This window comes from Daphnia carinata, chromosome 2 (genome assembly GCF_022539665.2).
Source record: "Daphnia carinata strain CSIRO-1 chromosome 2, CSIRO_AGI_Dcar_HiC_V3, whole genome shotgun sequence".
Taxonomy (NCBI): domain Eukaryota; kingdom Metazoa; phylum Arthropoda; class Branchiopoda; order Diplostraca; family Daphniidae; genus Daphnia; species Daphnia carinata.
The window spans coordinates 5507501-5533475 of record NC_081332.1 but is presented as its reverse complement, the minus strand read 5'-3'; the positions used below and the strand labels follow the sequence as shown (position 1 = coordinate 5533475).

The window sequence follows — 25975 nt, the reverse complement described above, 5'->3', positions numbered from 1 at the left end:
CAACGCTCAAGTACGTCATTGAAAAAGGAGACGCGAACACAACATGTGCGGCATCATACTAACACAATAAAACAGCAAAGTGCTAAAGTACGTCACTGAAAAGGAAGAAGACAATACAGAGGTGAGGCAGCATACTTCAGACTACACTGGAAATAATAATAAAGGTAGGAGTTCTTTCGTATTTTCCTCTCATTCCGCTGTCATTCCACGAGGTTCTCCTTGTTTCAATTGCTAAAAAACCCAGAATATTTGATAAGTTAGGATTGTTCGTCTTCACGAATTTCTGAATACGTTATCGACAACGTACTTTATCGAGTTCCTTTTTTACTTGGTCTTCAAATTTGCGAATGTCTTCCATGGTCATTTGACACCAATCGTCCAACAAACAAAAGATTTGGCTGTTGGAACAAAAGATACGATCATTCGATATCACATCGTAAATAGATAAACTTTTTATAACAAATTGTCCTTACCGATGAAAGAGGGTAAAGATTCTTTGCTCAGTGTTCATAATGTGGTTTTCCACCCGTCCCTGAAGTCCGAACCATTTGAATTCAACCGTCACTAGTTTATAACATGTCATTAACGGTTTCTGCTTCCGTCAATAGGCCGAAGGAAAAAAGTAAATAGTGTTAGAAAAATGATGTTTTTATCTCGACAGTAATCCTCGGTTATTTTTTTGTTACTCATGTTATCTCATACTGATTTTTGCCACGTTCCTTCTAACGGTCCCCGTCCGGTCTTTTTTGAACGGTAGATTGTCGGATCTAACTCGGCCTTGTAGTCTTTCGAAGATATCCTATCGTTGGCGATGTCAATGTGTACGACTTCTCTCATCTTCAACGCTTCTTCAGACAAATTTAAGATCTGTAGAAAAGTCCAAACTTATTAAATCGTCGAGAATGGCAAGAACATTTTTTTACATTTTCAACGTTGGGTCCGCCGGCGTGATGAACTGATTCGATTGTCACTTGGAAATTCTCCTTCATAAACTTGGGATTCTATTCATTTAGTCAAGAAAACATGTTAGTCCCTTTAGAAACGAAAACGTAAGAAATTCTCATTACCGTAATAACAGTTTTAGAATACGGATATGCGTTCCAGGACTCTTCGTGAAATTCCAGGCATCCTTTTGGCATAAATGCTTTGACGAAACCTGGGGCTTTGCTGTCGAAAAAAAATGTTTACGATATTTAAAAGCGATTGGAAATAGGATAAAATAGTGCATAACTTCTAAATAAAAGTAAGAAAAACTGATAACTTATCCCGTTTTGAGATTATGCAACCATACGAATCTGGGAACCCTGATAATGTCATACAATTCTTTTGAGCTAATGGCTACTTGATTGATTTATGAATCCAGTTTATGCTGTAAGATAAACGGTGACAAGCCAGTGCATCGCCTTATCTTGCGTAATGTCGGAAAATTGTAAAATTAAAGGGACACATTGAAACAGCCTCAGTTTGGAAACATTCCCTTTCAATCAAATCATTCTTTTGAAAGGTCGGCTCAATTGACTATGCCATTACTACGATCCCAAAAGCGACTCTTACCTGCCCATGTGATAAATTTTGTATGTGTACTGGCCGCTGTGACTTGCGTTATTCATGGGAACATCCTTGAACGGTTCAGATCGAATGACTTCGATTCCTTCTCCGCCACCAGTATTGTTCAAGCTTTCCACAGAGAACGCATACAGCTGACCATACTGATACTATAAAAAAAAGAGATCATTTTTTTAACGATACACTATTAGCAAACTAGTCGACTTACCTCGTCGACAGAAAGCGGCATTGGAATCCGGCTTTTCAAAAATGATTGTACATGTTAAAACAAAATGATGATGAAAAAACGCTTGAATTGCTAACATTGTTTATAGACCCAAAAATTGCACAATCAGTTGTAGACAAACGTCAAACGTAATAAAAGAAACAAGTGCGAAAGAACAATTAAGAGAGCACTTACAATTCTTTAATCAGCATGATTGGTTCTCTGTGGCAGACTTGAACGAGTGTGTGACGAAAGATGGTCAAATGTCGGTGTGTGCGACAGGATATTAGTAAACCAGGTAACCTTATCATGTCCGTTATCAGAACATGACACAGGCATATGGAAACGAATCCAAACGAGTACCCGCCCCTTTTTAAATATTTGTATTGCATCGGGTTTTAGGACACTTTCAAGAATTGTGCCATTTTCTAAGTAAACGTGAGCAATTTGAAGCGATTTCCAACCAACTCAACATCATTATCATTCACGGTACTATCTTCTTCAGATGACGATGACGTCTGTTCTGTTGTCGTTGGCTTTTCTTTAGGTTTCTTTGTTCGCTTTTTCGGCTTATTTGGACCGTGCGGTACCCAGTTCATGAGATTTGAAGGGGCTAACTCGTAGACAATTTCAGTGTACTGCTGGAAGGTCTTGAACAATACAGACGTTGTTCCGCTAAATAATTTCTCCGCCAAACTTAACCTATCGTAACCTTTGAATAGGCACACAGCGTTGTAAATAAATGTCCCCCAGTAAAAATCCGATGGAGATGCACAAGGCAGACCGCTGTCGAGAACTCGATTAAGCGTGTGGACGAAATAAAACGTTGCCTGAAATTCAGCTAAGACGTGCACGATGTCACGGTCAAAGTTGATGTCATGTGATAGCATTCTCGCTGCAATTTCTTGGAGTTTAAAGGTGTTTTTGGCCATGTTTACGTAGTCAACCGAAGAATCATCCTTTGCTTTATTCGAGTTGTTCTCTAGACGCTTTAGGCTGCGAACACGACCGATGCGTGGCTCAACCATGGACAGGTAAATAAGGCCGACAACTAGTCCGTCAACATGGTAGCTCCGAACGCGACAATGCGAATGCCTTATCCAATGGATAACTGTGGCGAAAACCAGTTGCCATTTGGTTGGCAACTCCAGTACGCGGCCAATGTTTTTTTCGAGAATGGTATCGAAAAGCAGTTCCTGCCTCTCTTGTAATGTCATGGCTCCAACAGAAGACAGTCCAGGCAAGGTTACCAAGAAGTCCAAGCGTGATATTGTGAGGTTTTTGAATACTAATTCTGAATTCTTTCTCCATAATGTCCTGAGTTGGCAATCGATTTGTGAGTCCCAAAAAATCAAAGCGATCGCTTTCAAAAGGTCGGAGCAGCAGCAGAAACTGTTGCTAGAACCCACTGCTTCCACTTGAGACTGATATGGCATTTTGTGGGACAGCATCACTTCCAGGACCCAGGGTGGAATGTCTGCATCTGCATACAGGTTACAGAACCATTCCGGTAAGCCTTCCTGCATTAAGCTTGTAACTACTTTTCCCCCTAAAATATAAGTACAGTTATCGTAATCTATAAACTATGCAATTCAAAAATGTAATACTAAGGTCGATGACGGAATTCATCTGTCCGTTGTTTTCATCCTCGTACGCGTTTAGACTGGTACGAATAGCTACTTCCACTTCAATATGGTGAATCTTCTTGACGAACATAAGAATCTAGAACAAGTGAAGGAAGTAAAGAAATTTGAAAATCGAAGTTTAAGTGTAAAAATACTCGATCAATAGCTTCTTCCACAGTCTGGCCCTTCAACCATTCCAAAACTCCTTGAAGTTTTCTGTGTTGGTCGTTCATAGATTTACTTTTAGGCAAGTGAATTTGGGAGAAAATATTTTCGAAGAGTCTTTTGTCAGCATAATCGTTTCCTAGAAGAGTACCCATTAGCGGAAAAATGGAGGCATCTTCGTGACCTATGCTACATTTATGGGATAATTTATGTGATATGGACAGTAGTTATTAGGAATAAAACTTTCTTACAATTTCAGGAAGTTAGCCATGTAAAATATTTTACATTGTATGGCAAATCCATCATCGCATTTCACTGCGCCAGTGAGTTCCATTAGGGATAAAGGAATGACAACCACATCCATAACATAAAAATCTGAATCATTACTAACAACTGGACACTTCAAACCACGAGCTAGGGAGGCAATATCACCATCAGCTTCATACTGACACTGGACAATTTCAACATTGAACTCCTTTAGCACAGTCAGAAATGCAATTTTGAGTAGTAAAGGAAGCACAGACATCCTACAAAAAAATATCTTATTTGCTGTATTATTCGGAAAATGTGGTAGCATGCCTGTGCTGATTGCTGGGCTTAACTTTGATAGAAGCAACTATCTTTTGTTTTGCTCGAAGTAGCCTGGTTTTCTGTTTCCTGTCCCCCACATCCATCCCACCATCAAAGACAACTATTGCATTTATATTGCATTTCTTCAGCAGCCTAAATATTTCTCGAACATAATCACAAAAAATATTATAGTCACCCCCAAAGCATGCGTTCTGTTTTGGACAGGCGAGGTATAAAAAATGTAGTAGGTTGCTCCCTACATGTAATAAATTTCCAAATTGAAATAAAATATGAGCTGAATCATTAGTTTCAATTCTTTACCATCAATGACTATTTTAGAGTTATGAAGCTTGAAATCTTCAAGACACTTCTCTGATCTCGCCTGAATATATGATGACAGACCTTTTATACCCATTTTTGAAGTAGCCAACTAACGGAGAAGCGTCTTTAAGCCGACATTTAGAACTTTTAACTTAACAAAAACAAAAATGCGCCAAAAACATGTCAATCAGAAAATTATTCACGTGGACTTTTTTGTCGTCTGCTAAGTTCTTTTGGTTGCTAGACAACAGCAGTAAACAAAGCCATGCAGTTTCAATGTCGATACTGCGCAGAGGCTTCCCCTCTCTTTAGTGTCCACGTTCCTAATCGTAAAGAAAAAACTTTACTCAGTAAAGTGAAACCGTGAGAAAATTACGTCGTTCTAACAAACGTTATGTTCATTGCAAAATAATAGTTACTTTTGTGAGTTAAATGGGGGATTGGCTACATAGTTTCATATTCGCCGCCTGGGATAATGTTGTAGGTCCAAAAGTTCTCAAGAAATGGCAAACTTCAGGTTTCATGTCTTCTGGTGAAAACACATCCTTTGCTGATGAAGTGGATGAAGTAGGAACTGAAATTAAAGAAGAAAGAGTCATTGATTCAGCTAATGAAACAAGTGGATCGAGGAAGCCTTTTTTCATGCAAGCTGATGAAGATGCAGTTGCCAAATATATTTCTGTTCATACGCTGACCGGTCACTTAGCCAAAACAAAGTATACCGATTATGATGGAGTAAATGAAATCTCTTTGAATGTTCCAGCTCTGGGTTTTGCCTCCCAGACTGCAACATTTTACTGCCTGTGCTTTTCAAACAATTATGGAGAAACCAACAATATTTGTATTGAAGAACCTCATATGGTATCACTTAGCATGGTGTTTGATTATACAAAGTGCCTTGATGCTTTCTGGAACCTTCAGCCTCTTATAATTCACCTTCTGGGCAAAACTGTGGAGAGGCTTAAAGTTGGACTTTCTCAGGTTTCTGGAGAAATTGTTTTGTCCTTTATTTATTTTTGTGAATAATTCAGAATTTGCTAATTTGCAGGATTTAAATTACCATGAAGAACCAATTGTTTCTGAATGGCTAGCAGAAATCCATCAGATACTGAAAGACAGTTGCAGACTAAGGATTAGTAGATCTCCACCAACTAGCCCCATCTCAATTAAACAAACAATGTTTAAAAAGTCCCAGATAGCTTGGGATGTTGTTATTACCTCAATGCTTACTACAATGGGTTCCTGCTGTGTTGTTGGAAAAAGCGAAGAACAAATCAATGGGGTATCACATTTATTTTCTCTCTACAATTATGTAACAGACATAATTTCACCATTTGTTTAAAATTCTAGGCTATAGATGTATTAGCATTTTTTCTTCCAGACAGGCACCAATTTCTTTGCTCACGATATGCTGCCAATAGATTTTCCAGTGGTCTTTTCATTCAAGTAAGGCAAGATAAAGCTAATTTTCTTTCTTTCAGATAGAAGTAAATGCTACTTTAAAAATACCAACACCTTCTTTTTTAGGGGCTTTTGGAAAACATCAATGGAGTTAGGGACATTAACTCAGCCGACATTTTGTTGAACGAATTCCCGTTAACCCTACTTGACCTCACGCAGAGAGCCAAGATACGATTTTCTGGAAACGTTCACGAACACTATCGCTGTAAACAGCGCCATTCACGAGAACAAGAATTCAACATTATCCAACGAAGACAACCAAACATTCCTTTTTCCACTGAGTAAATTAGAATAGTAACTTTTCTCTGTGAATTCGTTAATACCTTTTTTTGAGTTATTACGAGTGTCCTTTCTTCTTTCCAAAATAGAAGTGTTTTCCGTCCCTGTGGTGAGTCAAGTCGCTACGTTCGTTGGTGTTTGGAGCAGCTCGCAACTCATAATACTGAACACTGGTCTAGGATTATCGCAGCTTTCCATCAAGCATTGGCATTACAAGCTCATGATGTGATCAAAGCGTTTCAGTCAAAACCTTTCCCGTAATAGTCTGTTATTCACGAAATTTACGTGTTATAGATGTAATTTAATGTTTTTATAATTGTTCTAGAAATGGAGAAAGTTTGAAACTGATGAGAAGTCAACTAAAAAAATCTATGAAGATAGCCGAGTCAGATTTTTGGCTTCTCGTTTCTACCGCGGAAAGACTTAAACCTGGATTTTCCCGCATGTTTGCCAACTACAGGCTTTAAGTGAAAGCGTTCCTCTGGTTCATTGTCTAAATAAGGTCAGTGCTTGTTAGATAATGATAGAAAATGTAAACATAAACAATGCGGAGATGTGTGTGTGAAACGTGTCTAGCTGTGGATGGTATAGACACTCAGTTCCCTCACAAACGCATCGATTACATAGCGAAATTATTTTTGAGACGTGTAGAACAATAAAACAATTCGCTGCAATTTTTTTATTGTTAAAATTAATTTTATTTTTCATAATTGATAACAGGACATTGTGATTCAATAGTCATTAGAAATTCATGTTGATCATATTAAGCCGTAGTAGAATGAATTGTTCGGCTTTGATTTGCTATTTCTGTTAAATTATCTTGGTACACCGTAGAAAGAGCAAATCGTGTTAGTATACCAGACTTCATCAGTAGTCTTTTTCACTTACCAATTGTTCAAACTCGAAGGATGATTTTTCCTTTTTTTTTTTTTTATTACTTGATTACCCACAAAATTGCATTATAAATGCATTGCTATAAAGGATGCGAATGTCGAAGAATATGGTTTTTGGAAAAATCGAAAGTTCACATTTGTATTGTATATGGAAACAGTTTCATTTTTTGTTTTGTTTTTAGTTTTTATTTCCTGTCCGTTTACCGCCTTTCTTTGCAGGGCCACGTCCAGCGGAACCTCCTTTTTTCCCACTAAATTTCTTATCCTTCGCCCCTTTGTGTTTTCTTTTCCCAAGATCCTTCTTCAATTGAGTTTTAGATTTCTTTTCCAGTCCTTTACCCTTATAGTCGGATGATGGTTGGTTCATCTCTCGGTTTACAGCCTTCTCAATGTCGAGTTTAGGTTTCTTGTTACTTAGTTTGTCCAAAATGTCAAGACTAGAAAAGAACATTTGATATTAACGTTAATATCCCGTTATCGGTTTCAAAAGCAGTTATTACCTTTTTGTTGTTTCTTTTTTCAGATCACCTACTAATGGATCGAAATGTCGCTTCTGTCCACTCTTTAAAACGGGCTTTTGTTCCTTCAGGTTGGGTTGAAATTTGCCTACTGATGCTGTTGCAGTGTGTGCAATGAAAACTGATCGATTAAGCTGTTCAGCTGTGGGTCTTTCGGTGGGCTCTAAGCTGATTTTTGATTTTGCCTTTGATTTCTGCATTCGGGCGGAAATATTTCGCAGTCGTTGCAATTCATTCTTGGCCACTGACTCTTGCTTTTTTGTTTTACGCAAAGCAATTGGATCCATACCATTATGTGCATTTCCTGGCACTTCAACAACCCAATTCTTCTCCTTTTCAGCAAGAGCTTTCTTGTAACCAAATCGTGGAACCCATTTCTAAACAACAGGATAAGAATTGCATGGTTATTTTGAAACACAAGTAACTTCTGTGTTCTAGCAACTTACCTTAAGCTCTTCATCCCAAGTTGCTTTAGACTTTTTGCGTTTGGTGATTCCTTTCTCTTTTGCATATTTTTCCCACTTGGAGAGAGCTTTTTCTTTTGGAGCAGGCTTAGCTCGAGGGAGTCTTGTAGTTCCAGGTGGCAATTTTATCACCACCTCATTGTCTACTTTGAGGGTTGGTAGTTGAAAAATTTGATTGATCAGAAGTTGAACATTGTCTCTTGAAAGGTTTGCAAGAAATGCCTCTTTGTCGGATCTGCTCAAAACAGAATAAAACGGAACATGGTAAAAACAGTATAATATGAAAAAAAACGTGAGGGTTAAATTAAAGTAACAAACACATTACCTGAGTTGGTTAACGTCAATGTCATTAATGTCATAGGCGAGAAGATTTCCCAAGTCAAATTCTAGTTCAACAACTTTGTCAACTTGAATAGATTTTAGTTTTTCAGCCTCATCTTCTGCTGCTTTCAGGAGCACGTTTTGAACGATGGAAGCAGCCATCATGAATGAATACTTATGACTCGTTAATACGACCTAGTTAAATACTGCGCCGGCAGATGGGAATCTGCGCCGTCAACATTGCATCTCACGTGTTTTATGGCAATCCGTTTTTATCCCCCCCAAAAATATATAGGTTTTTTTCTGTTTTACTGCTATCGCCATACCGGTAAATTTTCTAGTTAATTCTTTACATACACTGAATATTTCTGCTGCATGGCGCCAGCGCTGTAGCGCACTGGCGCTTGGGCTTATTTATTCAGGCTTAAAATTTTTTTCGGCACAAACTGACACTAATCAGAATCGATTAAGTATCACAGGATATGCTCCAAATTTAATGCTGATTCCGGGAAAATTGCTATTTTTTCCATTAAGTTAATCGTTTTTGAAATACACCGAATATTTGAGCGGTGTATTTCGCGCCAGTACGCTACAGCGCTAGCGCGATGCAGCAGAAAGTCGGGCTTATTTATTAGTCGGGCTTAAATTTTTTTTCGACAAAAACTGACACTCACTTGAATTGGCTGAATATCACAGGATATACTCAAAACTCAATGCTGATTCCGAGAAAATTGCTATTTTTCCATTAAATTAATCGTTTTTGAAATATACCGAATATTTGACGCAATGCTAGCGCGAAGCAGCTAAAATATTCGGCGTGTGTATATAGAGAATTAACTAGATATCTGACCAATAGATGGCCATAGCAATAAACAGAAAAAAAAATTTTTGTTTGTTTTGGGTAAAACGGATTGCCATAAAAATATCTCTTCTTGATCCCTAAAACCTTTGAAGATATTTAATCTGAGACAGATATCTTGCCAGGTAGGTAGTCTGTTCAAACAAGACAACATTAACGTAGTTTATATCTAAAAGATAGAGCCCTACTTTAATTGTCTACCAGAAAACTGTACAGAGTATAGTGGCAGTCACATGTTTGCTAGTGTGTTCTAGAAGTGGACAAATACTTTGTGAAATTATAAAAGCCTATAAAATGGTGAAAGTTGATTTATATTCTATGGCTTTCCCTATATGTTTTGTTTCTTATAATTGTTATCCTTTTCAGAATGTATTTTCATTATCTCTTCTGCTGATTTTATTACCTGGCTGTATCATGATGTCAATGGTAGAGGGTACCCAAAAATCTAAAGCTGATGAAGCTGAGCTACCTTTGTACTGGGGTTGGTTTGTAAAACCTGAGTATTCTTCCAGTTTCTTGAGCAGAAGCCGGAAACTTTTGGCAGACACTCTACAAGATATTCCAGATTTCTTAAAAGATGTACAGAACTTTACTCAAAAAGTCTATATTTCTGATATCTTATTACACTACACAAGGGAAAAGCCAGAAGAAGTGCTTCACTGCACAGCAATGTTCAATGGTGTTTATCCAAATTACAGCCCTGGGGCTGAAGAATACTCTGAAAAACAACAGGTGAAGGTGAATTGAACTTCAAATTGAAAATATAGTTCCTTCTAATTTTTTTTAGTTAAAGTATCTTAACCAATATTAATTTTTCAAGGATAGTGTAAACCAAGTTTCTACCCTGCATTCTATTGGCTGGATATTGACACCTCGCACCTTCGGTGCCCGTATTAAATTGACAAATGATCAACTCTTGCTTTGGAATCAAAACGACACGGAAGGAAACCCTCCGCAATCGGCAGTGAATGCAAAGAAGCCAACCTCTCCCGTTACCCATTACCAAAGTCAAACAGTCTTTAAGGAAAACACTACAAATCAAGATCCTGACGTTATGGGTACGCTTTAAAAAAATAGGTTATGCGACGCCTTTACAATTTAGTTTTAATGTTTTCTATAATTCAGGAAATTTTCAGCCAACTTCCGGTTTTGGCAGCAAAGCTCATTTGACATTAGGCTGCTCGCCTGGAGTCGGGGCTGTTACGACAGGTTACGATCTTGTCGATCTGATTCGTTTGGAAGGTATCAATAGTAGCGAAGTAAAGACTTACGATCTGTCAAATGGAGGGTGGTTAAGAAATTACGGGGAAGGACAGTGGGTTTTCTACCCAACCAAACAGTTTTTGCTAGAGAGTACCTTTCTTGGTTATGATAGCGGAACTCGTGGACTAGAAGCATCGCTTGCTTTACTTTGTCTCTTATGTTCCTCTGTTATAATTTCCATGTTCAAAGAGCTATCGTAAATGTGGTTCTAACAGAAAGCATTGTAGGTTTTGGCTTGACGTTTACTTTTCGTGGCATGTCATGTGATTGATTGTGAGGAAATAACATTAGAAAGGGGTACAAATGTGGAGGGCGTTCACAATTCCGAATCACTCAGACGATTGATTACATCCGGTATCTCTTTGCACAGAATCTAACTGGTTAAAGAAATAGTAGCATACTGCTATCGGCCTATATTTAGAGAACACGATAAAGAAAAAAACGACATTTAACGCAACGAGAAAAATAACCTGCAGTACCCATTATTAGTAGAACCCATTAGGCAAAATGCCTTTGTGCGAGATTAGTCAAAAATGGGAGACCATAAACGACAAGCTGCATCATGTTAGGGAAAATACAAAATGTTAAAACACTAAAAAAAAAACTCACGCAAATTTTGAGAGTGGAAACAATTACAAAAATCATTTCAAGGCAACGGTAATTAGAAAATTATTGAAAGTAGGGAGATGTGGTGGAGATGAACCGTAGTAAGGGACGCCATTACGGTTGCTAATCAAACGCTATGACCTCCGCTATGGCTAGGTACAGGCGAAGGCTGTAAATATAACGAGGGCACCTGCGAATAACTCGATTCATCCATGTCGCCATGACAACTGGACTGGTCGTCGAAGAAGATTATATCCGAACAGAATGAAGATGCTAGCGAAGGGGAAAGAGTTTCTGTAGAAGCTAGAGGAGCGCCGATTCGGCCTCGCTTGCAGAAGCGGCTAGGCGTGCTGCGGCTACGTTTGGGAATCGGAGGGGCTTCAGCTTCGGTGCTAAATGAATAGTGATAAATATGGTTTTTAACATCATTTCTGCTGGTAAAAAAAAGTCTGTTTTTTACAGGAAATTGTTCAACATAATAAAATCAAGCAAGACACAGGACAACAGGATGTTAGCAGTTGCGTAACAGTTCACGTACCAAACAAAATCGCTAAAATACGATAACATACTCCTATACCAATAGGTATCTAAGGTAAGCGCTTGGGAATGATAATCCTATAGGCCAATTTTACCTTAGTATGTAGGTAGGTATGGGATGTACGTGAGTTTTAGTGATGATGGTTTGTTTGCTTTGATCGATCTATTAAGCCTCTTCCGCTGTGCGGAGTGGCTTAAGAACGATACGAGGATCGTCATCCATCATCCGCTCTGTATCCTCACTGCAAAAACGTGTTAAATAGTAGTAAAAAACACAACACTCACTGATATCTAAACCATGCGGTCAGTACGTTAGTTACAACGCCAAATCATGTTAAGAGTATTAATTTCAACATCAATAAGCTAATCAAGATGATAAACTTACCTCTGAAATTTACTGTCCATTAGTGAGTGTCTCTCCTCTTCAATTGGAGCAGCAGGTTCAAGATTCAGTGCACCTGGTTCTTGCTGAAAATTGGAAACAATTGTTGGCATTAAATTGCTGAAGGATACCAATGAAATTACTCAGATCTAAATGAATTCTTTTTATTTACCTGTACTCCCTTGTAGCTAATAGCTGTCTGATGGCTTGTTTCACTGTGAACAGGTTGTCCAGCAGAAGTATTCAGGTTTCCAGATCTTTGACTGTGATGCTGTGGTAAGATTCCTCGGCACATGCCTTTTAGTTGAAGAAATACCACATACATCACAAGACTAATGAGGATCAAACATATGCCAATTGATCCAAGTATGACATTTGTTTCATGATCATGTGATTCATTTGTTTCTGGGACCTCTTCTTGTTCAATGTTCTCATCCGAGTTCTCATCAAATGTTGGCATTGGTTCAACATCTGCAGATTCATCCTTATGTGTGTTGACATCATTGACCAAGGCATAAATTGCAAGACCCAATCCTAAAATGGCTAGAAGTATGGCACCAGCAAGCAGTAACCGTTGAAGGTGTGGCTTTTGGTAGCAGCCAGGAAATACACGTTCAGTGATGTAGCTGGTTGACCATTCTTTATGCCTTTCATATGTGACTGTAGTAGGCTGGTATACTGGATTAGAAGAAGGCATTTTCTCTGCAATTTAAAACAAAAATAAATATTTAAAAATAAAAACAAACAAAACTGGACACTAGAACACTTTTCCGCAATTGTGAAACTGTTTTAATAGAGTGAAACTCAAAACGTCGTTTACACAACACTGACTAAAGAGTTTCTTTTTTCAACAAAAGCTAAGCGTTTAATCGCGACAAAACCAACAGCCTACCTTGATACGACTGAAGTAAAAAAAAAAACACAACTTAACCGGCTTGATGACGTTACCTCTACCTTGAATGCTCAAAAATTAGCTCAAGGATAAAGTTTACCTTTCCGAAAGAGTCCCTGTTGTATAAACTCTTCCAATAATTTTTTTGCCGAATGCGCCCCAATCCAAGTCCAAAACCACAGAAATTCCGTGCGTCACCTTGTGCCTTGGGGCTAAAACCTCCAAAAAGCAAATAGACTAACACTAGTGGCTGCACTAAAACGGGAAAACCGTTTGACAGTTGTTGATGACGATTGATGAAGTGACAGATAGTCGGACTCGGATTACAGTTTAGAGGTTACAGATACTTCACAGGATTCACTGCCCGCATTAGCACAACTGAAAGCTGAACCATGGACGTCCACATCTAATTGAATTCCTGATTTACTGCCTCAACTGACGCTGTGATGTCTTACTGGATGAAACTGCTGTTAGCCGGCGTCAAAACTTGAAAGAGGTACATTATTATAACACCTTCCAAGTATTAGTGTCACGGATCAATGCCAACCCAAGCTTGTTTTTCTAACAAGGCAAATTTCATGGTTTTAAAAATAAAGCTGGTGGCGTCAGCGCCGAATTGACAATATTTTATTGGCCACTGATAAGAAAACAAAACAAAGAAATGTTTATTGCTGGATTGCAACTGTTGAAGGCTTAAACTGATTGGAGACATTTAGTGTGTCATAAAATACGCCAAATAGATTAAGTATTTACTTTAGCTAGGAATCCTTATAACTAATCTTTACGACCATAAGGTGACCCTGTCTGGCATTTGGCCCTGGTTTTTGATGGATTGTTTTGACAACAGTAACACCTATATTGCTAATTGGATTTGTGTAGTTAATTTGGGAAACAGAATGGCTTGATTAACAAAGGTTTCAGCACCAATGCTTCTGAGATTTCCCCCCAACCTACCCTTCCCCCATCCAAAGAAAAGTTATTTATAGTTGGCGAGGGTGCAAAACCAGCCAACGATGACCTAAACACGGACACAGAGAGTGTTTTGGGAACAAAAACGCTCACGTCACACGAATTTCATAATCAGCAATATCCGTATTTTCTTTTAAGGTTTACTACTGAGAACAAGTCGAGTTTCTAACATTTTTAGCACCAGCAGAAAGTAGTTTTCCCTTTATCCCTGCTTCACAGACTAAACATAATTTTTGAACAATATTCTGGAATGTAATTTGTTTATTTCTGAATCTAAATCGAGTTCGAAAGCTTAGACACTAAGTTATTAAGGCACGCGTTAATTATTTTTCTCGCAACAGAATAGAATAAAAACAAACAGTCCAATATCCTCCCTTCTTCCCCATTAAAAAAAAAACAAAAAACAAAAAACAAAAAACAAATGTATGATTAGGAACATCTGGTTGAAAATGTTTTGTTGATAACCAGTATAAATCAAGCTTTAAAAAAAAAAGTGACAATCCGGACTGGTATTGAAACAAATAGATATGTCTAAATGAAACGCACCACCATGAAAGAAATAATAATAAAAAAAGAAACGTTACCCCTACTGAGTTCTAAGTACACGAAGAGTCCGGGAGGTATGAAGGAGCACTACAGAAAATGTAGTCAACTAAGAATATTTTGTAGATGTTATCCGACGGTACAGTGATGTTTGCTCAGACTTGCACCACATACTGCACCGAAGAACTCATCCTCTAGCTTTTCCCCCTCGTCCCTCTAGATCAGGGCGGCGGCTATGCCGGTAGTAATTTCCCTCGTCGTTTCTTTTTACGAGTAGAAAGTGAGAACGGATGTCTGATTGCCGCGGACGAGCAGGAACGGAGGCATGTTGGCCGTCAATAATTCCAGCCAGGCCATATACAGCGGGGCGCTCACCGTTCCCTTTCGAGGCATTGGAAGCGTCCTAGAAAAAGTATAGAAAAAAAAAAAAGAAAATAACCACAAGATAAGGTATCCTGTCTGCTGTTTCGGGGAAGGGGGGGGGGGAATAATTACATGACAATCAGATTGGAAGTCTTGGAGTGAAGAAGCAGCTGTTCACGGAGCCGCATATGGCGGTTAGTTTTGTCGCGAAGGGCAAGCATTTCAGATTCCGTAATTCTGGCATCTGCTCATCAAAGATTTTCAAATTGTTTCTGTGCGATACGATGTCATACGTAGATATTTAAATGACAACTTACCCTGCCCGTCTTCGTTTTTGACGAAATTTTTGATAAGACCGTCGAAATAGTTGCGCGTCGATTCGGACGACTTCTTCGTTATGTCGGTGATAACGATAACATCCGAAAAATCGATACGGAATTTAGACAACATGGCGGCCATTCTTTAAGGTCAAGGGAACAAAAAAAAGAAACTTGATTTAACAACCGCAATTAAGATATACATTTATTAGCAATGGAATCGTCTTAGTTACCTTCTTTGTTCACTATCCAACTCTTCTTTGCGGTTGGCTAAACAGAAAACTCGTAGTTTGCACGAACTCCAATTGGGACGGGTCGTTAGAATGTAGGGCAACAATAGAGTCAATCCTGTGGATGTCACACGGGTATTAAGTTTTAAAGGAAAAGAAGGAAAAAAAGAAATTGATTGAGTTTTTGTTTTCAAACGAACCTCCATCATCGTATAGCCACCAGACATCGATAATGCCTTTCTTTTGTTTTCGCTGGAACAAGGTAACATTGTTGAGAAGTTCTTTTGGCAACGGATTGCCAGCCGGGTCTGTAAAAAGGTTTTCTCGAGATCCCTTCTTCTTCTTCTTCTTCAGCCCTAATCCTCCTTGATTGACGACGGCAGTGGAGTCGGCCAAGGAGTCAGGTTGTGAATCGTTGGCTCGCTTCATTGCAGGAGTGCCCGGCGGGGTTTGCTCGGAGCTGCTTCCTAATAACACGGCAACAAAAATAGCATAAGTAAGAGGATAAATGGAGACAAATCCATCTTGAACGGATGGCTGTCACGAGCTTTTCATGCACTTGGGTGCAACGTTACGAAAACAGGGTCAAGTAGAGGAAGGGCGGAATAATCATTATAGACGTATAAGTTGGTGACACATTTAGTACGCCCATACTGACACACACGAAAAGGCATGCGTACTTTGTTTTGTTTTGTTTTTGAACGACTTTTTTACCTCGCCAGTTGGAAGAGGGCGAAAAACAGAGGAATCGCGAAGGCTCTACAGAAGATATAGAGACAGCGATCGTATTGATTTATGACTGAATGAACTATTTCTTTTTTTCTTCTTTTCCCCCCCTGATAACAGATGCTTAAATAGGACAATCTTTACCCTGCGATTGAAGAGATTCCTGGGAATGGGCTTTCTTTTCACTCCATCCGGAAGCGGTACTTGCTGATGGTTTCAGAGTGGCAGCTACTACACCGGGGACGTCGAGCGAGCCGGACGGTGCAGCAGAGCTGTCTGTTGGTCCAGAAACAGCTATTGGTATAGGAGAGATGTAAGATTCGGCGATCAGGCCAGAGAAGTCTAATCCTTCGGGCGCTCGGAGAATAGCCAAAGACAAGTAAATGTCAAAGGCAGCACTGTACGGGGAATTGGACGAAATCAGATACGAAATGTCAAAGGTAATTTAACAATATTTAAGTGTTACTGAATCACTCCGAAATAGGCGTTCAGTTCTTCTTCAGAGCAGGTGTTCCAGTCACGTTTGTAACCCATCAATACCATATTGGGTTTCATTTTGCCTAGACCGCTAAGTTGCATCAATGCCTGAGCTCCCTCTATTTATAATAGATTTAAAATATTTAAAATTGATTGTCTTCGTGACACGAGAGCTTATACGACGTACCTTTGAAACCCGTATTGTCGGCAAGACTGTAAAAGGCTTTGATTTTGTGATCGCGCAACCAGTGGTACATTCGTTGCGTGTAGGATGTACGAGTACGTTGATTCAGGGGAGTTTTGACAATATGTCCGCATACCATCATGGACAAATGCTTGCAAATTGAATAGCCGAAATCGACCAGAGGAGGTCTAGCGCTTGGCAAGCCGGAAAGGACAAGGATTTGGGGTCGATAGTTTTTCACATGCTCTTCAATGTGCACCAGTTCTTGGATGCTGTTCAGAGCTGCTTTGTAAGTTTGGGCTTGCGTCGATGATCCCCAGTTCACGTCTGATACATTGAAAGGAAAACAAAATGTTTGATTTAAAAAGAAAAGCTAATAATACGGTGCTGACTGGTACGTACCGGGTTTGCGATAGATGACAACAAGATACAAAGCAAACAGGCAGCCAAACGTGACGAGTGCGGTGGGCCAATTCATCAAAAACATGACGGCCACGCAAAGAATCGCCCCAATTAAACTCATCCATCCGTTGTAATACTAAAACAAAAGCACAAGAGTTATAATTATGATTATATTCAATTTAGTTATTCATTCTTCTTTACCCTAAATGTAGGCCTCCATCCAACAGGCTTCACCATTTCGGCATGGAAAGTTGAATAATTGACCAATCCGTAAGCAGCCAAAAAGAAATTGGAGATGAGGGGAGCAATGGCATTGAGCTCGGCGATAATGATGCAGCCCAAAGCGATGATAAATGTCAAGATGTAACCATTAACTGGCTCGTTGTTTTTACCGTATCCGCGACCAAACGGACCCAAATAAGGATAAAGTTTATCCTTACACAAAGCCTGGAACACTTTGGGTGCAGAGACGAGACTGGCCAGAGCAGAGCTGAGGGTAGCCGCAAAACAACCGGCGTAAATCAAAGGACCGAAAGCCGAAACCAGTTCAATAACCTGTTTTCATATCAATCACAAGGTTGTCGTTTGATTACAAAAAAGGAACAAGAATCTGCATATCTTAAATAACATGATAATGACGACTTTACCTGAAAACTGTTTTGGAGTCCCCATTCGCAACCCTCGGTGCAGTTAGTGAGCGTGCCATTGTAGAGATCTTCAACATTGCCGGTGGCCTGTCTCAAAACCGTCGCACCGCAAATAATGGCGAAACCGACGTATGTCAAACTTGTAATAGCAATGGCCAACATAGTTCCTTTAGGAATAGCATGTTGAGGATCCTAAAATAGAAATCAAATTGAACATCTCCTTAATTTTTTATGGATAGGACATTGTAAGCTGACTTTGAGATCGCCGGAAATGTTGGCTCCAGCCAAGATGCCCGTCGCAGCCGGAAAGAAGACGGAAAATACGGTAAAGAAACTATGTTCTTTGCCTTCGCTGTATTGGTAATCAGGTGAAAAATTTTCCACGAATAACTCGCCTTTCAAAGTTAAAAATGTATTAACTTATACAGTAATTGATTTGACTGAAAGAAAACTTACTACTATAACCAACAAATCCTTTAGCTTTTTCCTCATCGTCCATTGGGCCCATAATACTACCGATGACGAAGGCTACTTGAGCGACAATCAAGATGGCCAGCAAAACGATTTGTGCCTGAAACGAGATCAGGTAAAATAATAGTTTTTTTTTTTAATTAACAACATGCCAGTGGTTACCTTAGTTTCCCATTCGAGACCGATGACGACGATTCCAGTTAGTAATATGATGGTGATGGTGCCGATAATGCGCACATCATTGACACCGTTGTCGATGATTTTGAGATCGAACGTCTTCAGCAAGTCGTTGAGCGATTCGCAAAAACCGATGGTGTACATAGCTACGGCGACAGCATTTGCGATGGCAAAGATGACACCGATGGAAGCGCCAAAATCCGGGCCAAGCGATCGCGAGATCATGTAATACGTTCCGCCGCCTTTTATGTTACCGTTGGTACTGATGGCACTCATTGATAGTCCCGTAATAGTAGTAACAACGCAGGCCAGCGTGATGATAATTACTCCCTCACCTGTGGTTCATCCAAAGTGATTATTTACTCTAGAAGGATATGATTACCGTGAAAATGGTTAAATTACCTATTCCGGCTTGTCCTACTACCCAAGAAAGGCGAAGGAAAAGCATTACACCCCAAATGTTGAGTAGACTGTTTGATAAGAAGAATATTGAAATTCAGATAAAAATAACATTTGGTTTGTTTAGCATTATTAGAATACTCACCATCGCACCAAGACTCCTTTGATCCAGCCAAATTTAACGAAAGTGTCTGGGACGACCTCGTTGGCTTTCTCTACTTGAGGCTATTTGCCAAAGAGATTGAATTACAAAGACGAAGCCAAACAAAACGGTTGCTTAACTAGTACAAGCAAATAAAGGGCGTGCGTAAATAAGACTGCCGCAATTTGGAGTGACCCCAGCATCACGGTTCCGTGTTCAACGGAACGCCCGAGAAAGGTGAAATGATTCATCAGAGAAGGTAGGAAAATCTGATACTTATTACTCCTATAAAAGGTATCGCTGCTTGTTATTACGTCGTAGCAGATCAAAGTGCGCTATAGCGGGAACATATTCGTGCTGAAGGAAAACGTATTTTTGATTTTATTCTTCTGATATTCTATTTCCATTTTTAATGGCCAGTGGCGAAAATCTAGGAGACGGGCACACCCTCAAAACAACTTGTCCATAATTAGACGTGCCGACGTTTGATGGTCAGACAATAGGGAGATGTTTTCAAACGTCAGTATTTTTCACATCGATTACGTGTTTCCAATAAGTGGAAAACTTGGAAAAAATCAGGTGTGTTGTAACGATCAGAGCGGGATCGTGTCGATTGATGGGACAGTGGTTAATTTAAATTGAATGCGCTGCCTCCGAATACGCAATTTCTATTCGAACGGCGTATTTTCACACGAGTATTTAAGTAACACCGTTTTAATTCTGCGGACTTTGGCTGCAAAATAAAAGGGCACCCATTTTCCTTTGAATTATGATGAAAGAAAATGGGAACTCTTTTTGTTTAAAAAAAAACCCATAGAAATCGGAGATCGCAAACATTTTCTCTAGTGTGAATTGACAAAAAAACCTTAAGTTCGGGAAGCTCGCATAGTCATTACGCATGGTATCAAATGACGAGGACGTTTCTATGAAATTTAAGTTAGAATCATTTTACGACGTAAGACCTTATAGGGATGGGTGTGTTTTTTCTTAGCTAGTATAGAGCAATCTATTCCCTTTTTTTTTTCTGTACCAGGTCATTAGACTTGTGGGAAGGGCTGCTTTTTTTTTGTCAAGTTCAACAGCCGTTAGAGCAATAGTCGTTGCAAAGTGGGGGAGAAAACCCGGCGTTCTACGTTTTTTTCTAGTCACCTCCTTTGGCTAATTTTCTTACAGTACGTCCGAGTGCGTCGACAGCTTTACTTTAAATTTTGTTTTACTTTTGGCTTCAGAAGTTCGCGTGTGGTCGTTGCTCTCGATTTGGGGGTATAGTCACTGTCTGACGGATTACTTGCAGTTGTGGCTTTTGTTTTTCTTTGTTTCACGGAAAACCAATAAAGGCTCAATGACCGCAAACTATCCAGGATTGCACGACTTCATTATTTAAATTGTTCCGGTACGCTAGTTACGTGACGTCGTATTCAAAAAAAGAAGTAAACAAAATTACCTTTTCGTGAATGGTTGCATTGTGCAGTTCGTCCAGGGTCGGTCTATGGCCGGCTTGAATTGAAAGGATGTTGCGGTAGTTGTCGAGCCGAGGCAACGCTTCACGGGTCAGTTGGTGGCGTAAGCTTTTGGTAGCGGCGTATGTCCGTTGACCACTTTCGTTCATCGTCATGTAGGTATTGCCTTGTGACAAAAGAGCAGTCGGAGAGGACGCCCGTTCACCTTCGTTGGACGCGGCCGAGCCAGGCCGTTCGCCCATTTCGATCGCCTCCGAGCTATTGCCCTTCTGGAATATAATAATCGTTCAAGCAGACCGCATTAGATTCAATATTTTATGATTAAAAAATAGGAGAACGTGTATGTAGAGAACGAAAAAGAAAAATGGTGGTTAGCAGAAAGTGTAGCGTACTTCCGAATCATCGCCATCTTCTTCGGAATTTCCGCCTCCAGAGTCGACTCGGTTCACTTTGAAACGATTGCGTTTGGATAATGCGTCAGTCATGATCTACGAACCTAAATATACACACAAGCAAACAAAAAACAAAACATGTACAATTCGATAATCAATATTCGCCATTGTAGGTACAATCCCTGTAGAGACAGTGGGCATTTTACGATGCCATTTACAGTTGGGATGGGATCGATAGAAATGTCGAATGATATTGCTTGTATCATAAAAAAATCACAAAGGTGCATATAGAACAATCGATGTCACTAGGATTTCGAAGAGAACCTAATACATCTTTAATGTAGCGTCCTGTCAGAAATCCTACTTCTTTAAAATTTTAGGAATAAAAGAAAAATGCTGTTGTCTTTGTAATCATGGAAGAATGACTGGCAAAGTTTGAACAACGCTCGATCGCCTCAATCGCTTAAACTGAATCAACACTGTTAGATTCAACTGCTGCTTTCACTTTTCATAGTAATTCAACTTAATCCTAGACAACTAATCACTGTAAAAAAATAAAATAAATATTGATGATAATTGTTAGGTTTACCAGCAAGGATGGCAGAAACGGATAAGTTGAAAGCGTCTGATTAGAAGTACGAGAAAGACACGTGGGGCACTTGAAGTTAACGGCACAGCTACGAATAGTGAGACCGGTAGCCGGTTAACGAAGAGGAACAGACACAAGCATGCAGACCGACCGGTAGGCGAAGACTACAGACTGACGAAGCTCAAAGTGACAGCGTTGGCTGTTTATAAAGCGAAAGGCCCCTCCAGCTCCAGCACTCTCTCACACTCGACGGAAACACCAGATAGGATGGTGCCAGCCCCCTCTTGCTTCTATCCAAAAAGATCCGGGGGTTTCTATTTAGCCACCCTTTTGTGTATCCAAAAAGAGGAGAGTAGGTCTCAGTTTTTTTTGCTTCGTAAAGAAGTGAGGTGGTCATGGGGTGGCTAAATTCCTTTTTTTAGTGCTGGAGGCTGTCGAATTTTTAAACATAAAAACCATTCTGAAAACAACAGGCCAATTTAAGGTATGCTGCGATGAAGAAAGCCACTGCCAATCATCTTGTCGAGAGAATGAAAACGTTTGATATGCAACAAGAACAACTCGGGACAATAAGCAGGCATCAATAAAAACGAGGAAAAGTCAAAACTGTGCTAAGCAAAAATTAAAAATCTAAATTCATTCGACCTCTTTTAGTCCTGTTCAAATATGGATGAATCCTCCCTATCTTGGCTGTCACATTTCAGAAAGTTGGCGTTTCATCACGGCATACGGAGCAGTAGGTACATCTTTTTATCCCGTGGGATAGGCAAGAACGTGACGCAAATGTTTTCCTCCTCATGTAGAGACTGCACATTTGAAACTCGACTGTCTATAATTAGAATTTCATTCGAAAAAAAAAACACACTTTCCTAGACATTAGAGTCAGACATCTTTTCAAAGCAGCCGCCCGGCAAACGTGAGAGTTACCTAGCGAGCAATTCTTGTACTTCGTTGACAAACAAAAGAATAGCGCCTATTCTTAGTTAGCACTTAGCAGTATGACAGATCATGAAGTCAACAATCTTTTGGAACCGAAAACTATCTAGATGTTTCCTTTTTAGATTCCATTATTTAATGTGTGTCTACGTGTATTTTCCAGCACAAGGTTACCTTGAACTCGGAGACGCAGATCCCTTTAGTTGATTGTTGAGATTAACAGCTTTCCATGGTACGTATCTAACGAGTAGTATTACGAACAAGTTACTGTGCACGTTTCACACGCGATCAATTATTGTATCTGTATCTTTATCATCAAGGGAAGTTCTATGGAATACGTTTCCAAACGGGAAGTGCGGGTGGTTTATGTATTTGTTTTGTTACCATGGTTACTCTATTTTGGTTTAGAAAAGACAAGAATAGCACGTTTACCCTTTGCATGTTCGTTGCCATCAATGATGTCACCAGTCAAATATTGGGGGGAGATCTCTAATTTCGGCTCAGCTTGTTCCTTGTGATCGAGTTGTCACGTCATATGATGAGTATGCTTCATCGTTGAAAGGTATCGTTTTCTCCCACGGCCCATAATTAAATTAAAACTCGTGAAATTTGCAGGAAAAAAAAAACATTTAAAAAAATGTTGGGTGTGGTCAATGTAGAGAGCACATTGATATTTGAGATTCCGAAATTTTTTGAATAAATTATAATGTTTCAAACCCTAGAAATTTTTCGAGGTCGAAGGAACTGTTTTATGATGGCAGCCGAAGTGCATGTTGTCCTGTTATCTTAAATCTTTTGCTAGTGCTTTTCGTAATTCTGTGGCGTAATCTAGGAAGCAATCGTCTGCCTCATAAAACAGAACCAAACAATTTGGCATTTAGTTTTAAGACGACAGGCATTTTAATTTGCTAAGCAATCCGGCATACTCGTTTCTTAATTTGTTTGGCGTATTCCGTGTACGATAAAAAGAAAACACTTTACCACTCATTGGAACGCTAGGAGGTAGTAAAGTACCTAACGGATAATCGGTATTTTGAAAAGATGTCGAATGTATTTTGGGGTTGATCTTGCATATTACGTCATATCTAGCTCAAACTCACCTGCAAACATTATCATCGGCAATAAAACCAGGTGATAAAATAAATTAAATATAGGTAGCCGCAATAAAGTAATAGTCGTGATGACGGGCAGATTTTGCCAAGCTCTAATTAAATTTCGTTCGTTGTTTGACCTACGTCTTACTTACTTGTATATTAATAGATACAAAGGGTTAAGGGAAGAGCGGTTAGAAAGCATCTTACTTGAATTTTTTGGAAGACCTACGTAGGGCTAACTAACGAAATATGCAGATGTGAAGAACTGAAGTTTTCCACGAAAAAGAATCCCTGCAATTTTCTTGGCTGTGTAATTTCAACTAGGGCTTTCCTGTGCGTGACGTTCATCAATTGTGGTAAGATAACTGGAACCATCAACTTTAATTAACGTGTGTAAATGTATGTCTTGATCACGTTTTCATTTCACCCGCACTACCGCAATTTTTTGGTCAGCGTCTGGGTTGACATTTTTTTGTGGAAAAGCCACTCCAGAAGCTTTAATTGGTTAGGCAATTGCAAACGGTGGTTACGACACGACTTACGTGAATCACAGAACGACACAGAAAGGCATGTTTTGTAATTCAGCCAACTTCACGACGGCGTGCCGTAACACACGTTCTTCCGACAATCACCACTAGACATGAGCAGTGACCTTAAAATATAAGCAAGTTTTATTTCAATCATAACGACCAACGCCATCTAAAGAAGGGAAACGCAGCTAAAGGGTAAGGAATAATAAATTTTGAAAGAGAAAAAAGCCTCTTAACGTGAAGTGACTCGCTCGCTGGTGGGTGCATAAGTTAGTCTGAGAGCTAGAGAAAACTGAAAATGAATTTTGTATGCCATGCACTGATGTTTGCAGAATTCATTAAAAAGTATTGTACGTGAGTCAATTGTAAAACTAAAGGAGTACAAAAACAAGAGATTCAGTTGCACAGCACACTTGTTCACGATTGGGAATTGACTTCGGGATAGTTGCTGATTGCAAGTGTTCTGAGAATGACTTCTGAAAACCTTTTCGAAAATTAACCGATTGGGATTCTACTTTGATCGCAACTGATATCATTTTTACGATTTTTTTCTAATACGCGATAGGAATTCAATCAGAAAAGAGTAAAGCCGTTGGAAACCAACGACTTCTCAAGTCAGGGAGTAGCAACCAATGGAAGCCCGGTTGTAAATTTAGTTTGTCACTTTATGATATGCAAAATTCATACTTTTTGTAACTTAATAGATAGCTTACTATTAGGGCCCAACCTGATCCCAGCTGGTGCGCTAGTGCAACAAAAGCACCCAGGCGCGCCAGTACTTCACGTATCGAATTTCGAGTTTTTCCCCCGTGTTTAACTTTAGCTTCAACCTAAGGGTGGCGTTCTTGCGTATTTCAACAGCTTTATATTGTTTACTTTTTAATTTTTATATGTACAATCAAATCCGTATTCTATTTCTCACTTTGCTTTTGTTTTAAATTTTAATGAAAGTGTGTATCAGTATTTACAAAAATACCGTGCGGCATTTTACCATCGGTTTCCGCGTTTGACCCAATCAATTGTCTTCCTTTGTCGCCTGCATCACGTGTGTCGCAAGCAGACAATGAATTTAAACTAACAATATTCAAGGAAACTGAAAGAGTTGCCACTGAGCGTTACCGGTGATGATAAAATCGATGAACAAGCCGTGGTTTCAAGCAAAGTTGTTATAGCGCAACTACTTTAATATTTTAGATTACTCAAAAACCATAAATTTCACGCTAAATTGAAAATCATTTTCGTTATTATAATTAAATTTTGAATCAAAATCATGCATAGTTATCTGTGTTTATTAATTATTTAAGAAAAATCGAAGAACTTTGATGTGTCGCTCGAGCGCTGTAGCGTACTGGCGCGCCACATCAATATATATGGCCAATAGAAATTTTAAGTCCGACAAAAAAATAAGCCCGACTTATCCTTTAAAAAAAAATAATATCATTAAAAAAAGATTGCTATGTATAATTTAGATTCCAAATTTAACGAGGATACGAAAATAAACTGTTTTTACATTAATTAGAGTTTATAGTTTTTGAATAATCAAAGAAGTTTGATGTGTCATGCTAGTGCTATAGCGTACTGGCGCGCTAGTAATGGTTACGATTCGCCCCTAATTATAATATTTTAGATTGCTCAAAAACTATAAACTCTACATAAAAACAACTTCCATTTTTCGTCTTTCTTGGTTAATTTTGAATCAGAATCATATGTAGTTATCTAGATTTAATGATATTATTTTTTAATAGGACAAAATTTTAAGCCTGACAACATAAGCCCGGCCTTCTGTTTTCTTTTTTTTTATTCAAAAACTATAAGGCTAATTCAAAAATAAACCTTATTTTCATGAATAGCATTCCATTTTGCATCGAATTCATGTATTTTAAGCAAAATTTAAAATTTGGCCAAAAATGAAAAAGTAAGAAGGCAAATAGCCTTCCCACTTTTTTAATTTTCGTCAAATTCTAGATTTAGTTAAAAATATGTTATTCCGATTCAGAATT

General features: G+C 39.0%; 7 protein-coding genes and 2 long non-coding RNA genes across 15 annotated transcripts; 4 read left to right on the top strand and 5 right to left on the bottom strand.

Annotated features, from left to right (window-relative positions):
- Nucleotides 1–53: 53 nt before the first annotated feature.
- LOC130687019 (phosphatidylinositol transfer protein alpha isoform-like) lies at nt 54–2163 on the bottom strand. Its single transcript, XM_057510179.1, has 9 exons — nt 1967–2163; nt 1775–1805; nt 1555–1715; nt 1068–1167; nt 924–1001; nt 703–867; nt 474–592; nt 308–398; nt 54–231 (listed from the first exon to the last, which is right to left on the bottom strand). The coding sequence occupies exons 1-9, from the start codon at nt 2161–2163 to the stop codon at nt 190–192; spliced, it is 984 nt and encodes a 327-aa protein (XP_057366162.1). The 3' UTR covers nt 54–189.
- LOC130687014 (protein asteroid homolog 1-like) lies at nt 2139–4642 on the bottom strand. Its single transcript, XM_057510174.2, has 6 exons — nt 4453–4642; nt 4141–4387; nt 3813–4088; nt 3552–3750; nt 3379–3493; nt 2139–3320 (listed from the first exon to the last, which is right to left on the bottom strand). Exons 1-6 carry the CDS (start codon nt 4544–4546, stop codon nt 2200–2202), a joined length of 2052 nt encoding a protein of 683 aa, XP_057366157.1. The 5' UTR covers nt 4547–4642; the 3' UTR covers nt 2139–2199.
- Nucleotides 4643–4735: 93 nt separating this feature from the next.
- On the top strand, nt 4736–6866 carry LOC130687015 (guanine nucleotide exchange factor C9orf72-like). 2 transcript variants are annotated; one of them, XM_057510176.2, is made up of 7 exons: nt 4736–5149; nt 5216–5433; nt 5501–5734; nt 5803–5898; nt 5980–6194; nt 6282–6449; nt 6518–6866. In XM_057510176.2, exons 1-7 carry the CDS (start codon nt 4885–4887, stop codon nt 6657–6659), a joined length of 1338 nt encoding a protein of 445 aa, XP_057366159.1. In that variant the 5' UTR covers nt 4736–4884; the 3' UTR covers nt 6660–6866. The 2 variants fall into 2 exon arrangements, with proteins under 2 accessions (XP_057366159.1, XP_057366158.1); XM_057510175.2 differs by having other exon boundaries at nt 4736–5433.
- Nucleotides 6867–7210: 344 nt separating this feature from the next.
- LOC130687018 (ribosome biogenesis regulatory protein homolog) lies at nt 7211–8573 on the bottom strand. The gene is made up of 4 exons (XM_057510178.2): nt 8393–8573; nt 8050–8302; nt 7586–7980; nt 7211–7522 (listed from the first exon to the last, which is right to left on the bottom strand). Exons 1-4 carry the CDS (start codon nt 8551–8553, stop codon nt 7264–7266), a joined length of 1068 nt encoding a protein of 355 aa, XP_057366161.1. The 5' UTR covers nt 8554–8573; the 3' UTR covers nt 7211–7263.
- A 690-nt stretch (nt 8574–9263) lies between these two features.
- On the top strand, nt 9264–10818 carry LOC130687049 (2',3'-cyclic-nucleotide 3'-phosphodiesterase-like). 2 transcript variants are annotated; one of them, XM_057510212.1, is made up of 4 exons: nt 9264–9372; nt 9614–9985; nt 10068–10305; nt 10373–10818. In XM_057510212.1, exons 2-4 carry the CDS (start codon nt 9662–9664, stop codon nt 10708–10710), a joined length of 900 nt encoding a protein of 299 aa, XP_057366195.1. In that variant the 5' UTR covers nt 9264–9372; nt 9614–9661; the 3' UTR covers nt 10711–10818. The 2 variants fall into 2 exon arrangements, with proteins under 2 accessions (XP_057366195.1, XP_057366194.1); XM_057510211.2 differs by lacking the exon at nt 9264–9372 and adding an exon at nt 9410–9544.
- Nucleotides 10819–10908: 90 nt separating this feature from the next.
- Nucleotides 10909–13188, bottom strand: LOC130687050 (uncharacterized). Of its 4 annotated transcripts, none has more exons than XM_059494116.1 (5): nt 13028–13188; nt 12208–12737; nt 12039–12121; nt 11655–11895; nt 10909–11508 (listed from the first exon to the last, which is right to left on the bottom strand). In XM_059494116.1, the coding sequence occupies exons 2-4, from the start codon at nt 12730–12732 to the stop codon at nt 11820–11822; spliced, it is 684 nt and encodes a 227-aa protein (XP_059350099.1). In that variant the 5' UTR covers nt 12733–12737; nt 13028–13188; the 3' UTR covers nt 10909–11508; nt 11655–11819. The 4 variants fall into 4 exon arrangements, with proteins under 4 accessions (XP_059350099.1, XP_059350098.1, XP_057366197.1 ...); XM_059494115.1 differs by having other exon boundaries at nt 11749–11895; XM_057510214.2 differs by lacking the exon at nt 11655–11895 and having other exon boundaries at nt 12928–13188.
- An 8-nt stretch (nt 13189–13196) lies between these two features.
- Nucleotides 13197–18196, top strand: LOC132087759 (uncharacterized). Its single transcript, XR_009420546.1, has 2 exons — nt 13197–13423; nt 16196–18196. It is a non-coding gene; the product is annotated as an uncharacterized LOC132087759 (long non-coding RNA).
- Nucleotides 14140–21555, bottom strand: LOC130687048 (bumetanide-sensitive sodium-(potassium)-chloride cotransporter-like). 2 transcript variants are annotated; one of them, XM_057510207.2, is made up of 19 exons: nt 21416–21555; nt 20827–20930; nt 20419–20703; nt 18978–19057; nt 18836–18903; nt 18419–18768; nt 18242–18356; nt 18041–18180; nt 17786–17977; nt 17340–17693; nt 17139–17274; nt 16740–17063; nt 16542–16671; nt 16220–16473; nt 15550–15816; nt 15353–15467; nt 15120–15262; nt 14935–15046; nt 14140–14842 (listed from the first exon to the last, which is right to left on the bottom strand). In XM_057510207.2, the coding sequence occupies exons 2-19, from the start codon at nt 20917–20919 to the stop codon at nt 14707–14709; spliced, it is 3294 nt and encodes a 1097-aa protein (XP_057366190.1). In that variant the 5' UTR covers nt 20920–20930; nt 21416–21555; the 3' UTR covers nt 14140–14706. The 2 variants fall into 2 exon arrangements, with proteins under 2 accessions (XP_057366190.1, XP_057366193.1); XM_057510210.2 differs by lacking the exons at nt 14140–14842; nt 14935–15046; nt 15120–15262; nt 15353–15467; nt 15550–15816 and adding an exon at nt 15906–16108.
- Nucleotides 18760–25717, top strand: LOC132087758 (uncharacterized). Its single transcript, XR_009420545.1, has 3 exons — nt 18760–18893; nt 18960–21767; nt 21838–25717. It is a non-coding gene; the product is annotated as an uncharacterized LOC132087758 (long non-coding RNA).
- Nucleotides 25718–25975: the final 258 nt, after the last annotated feature.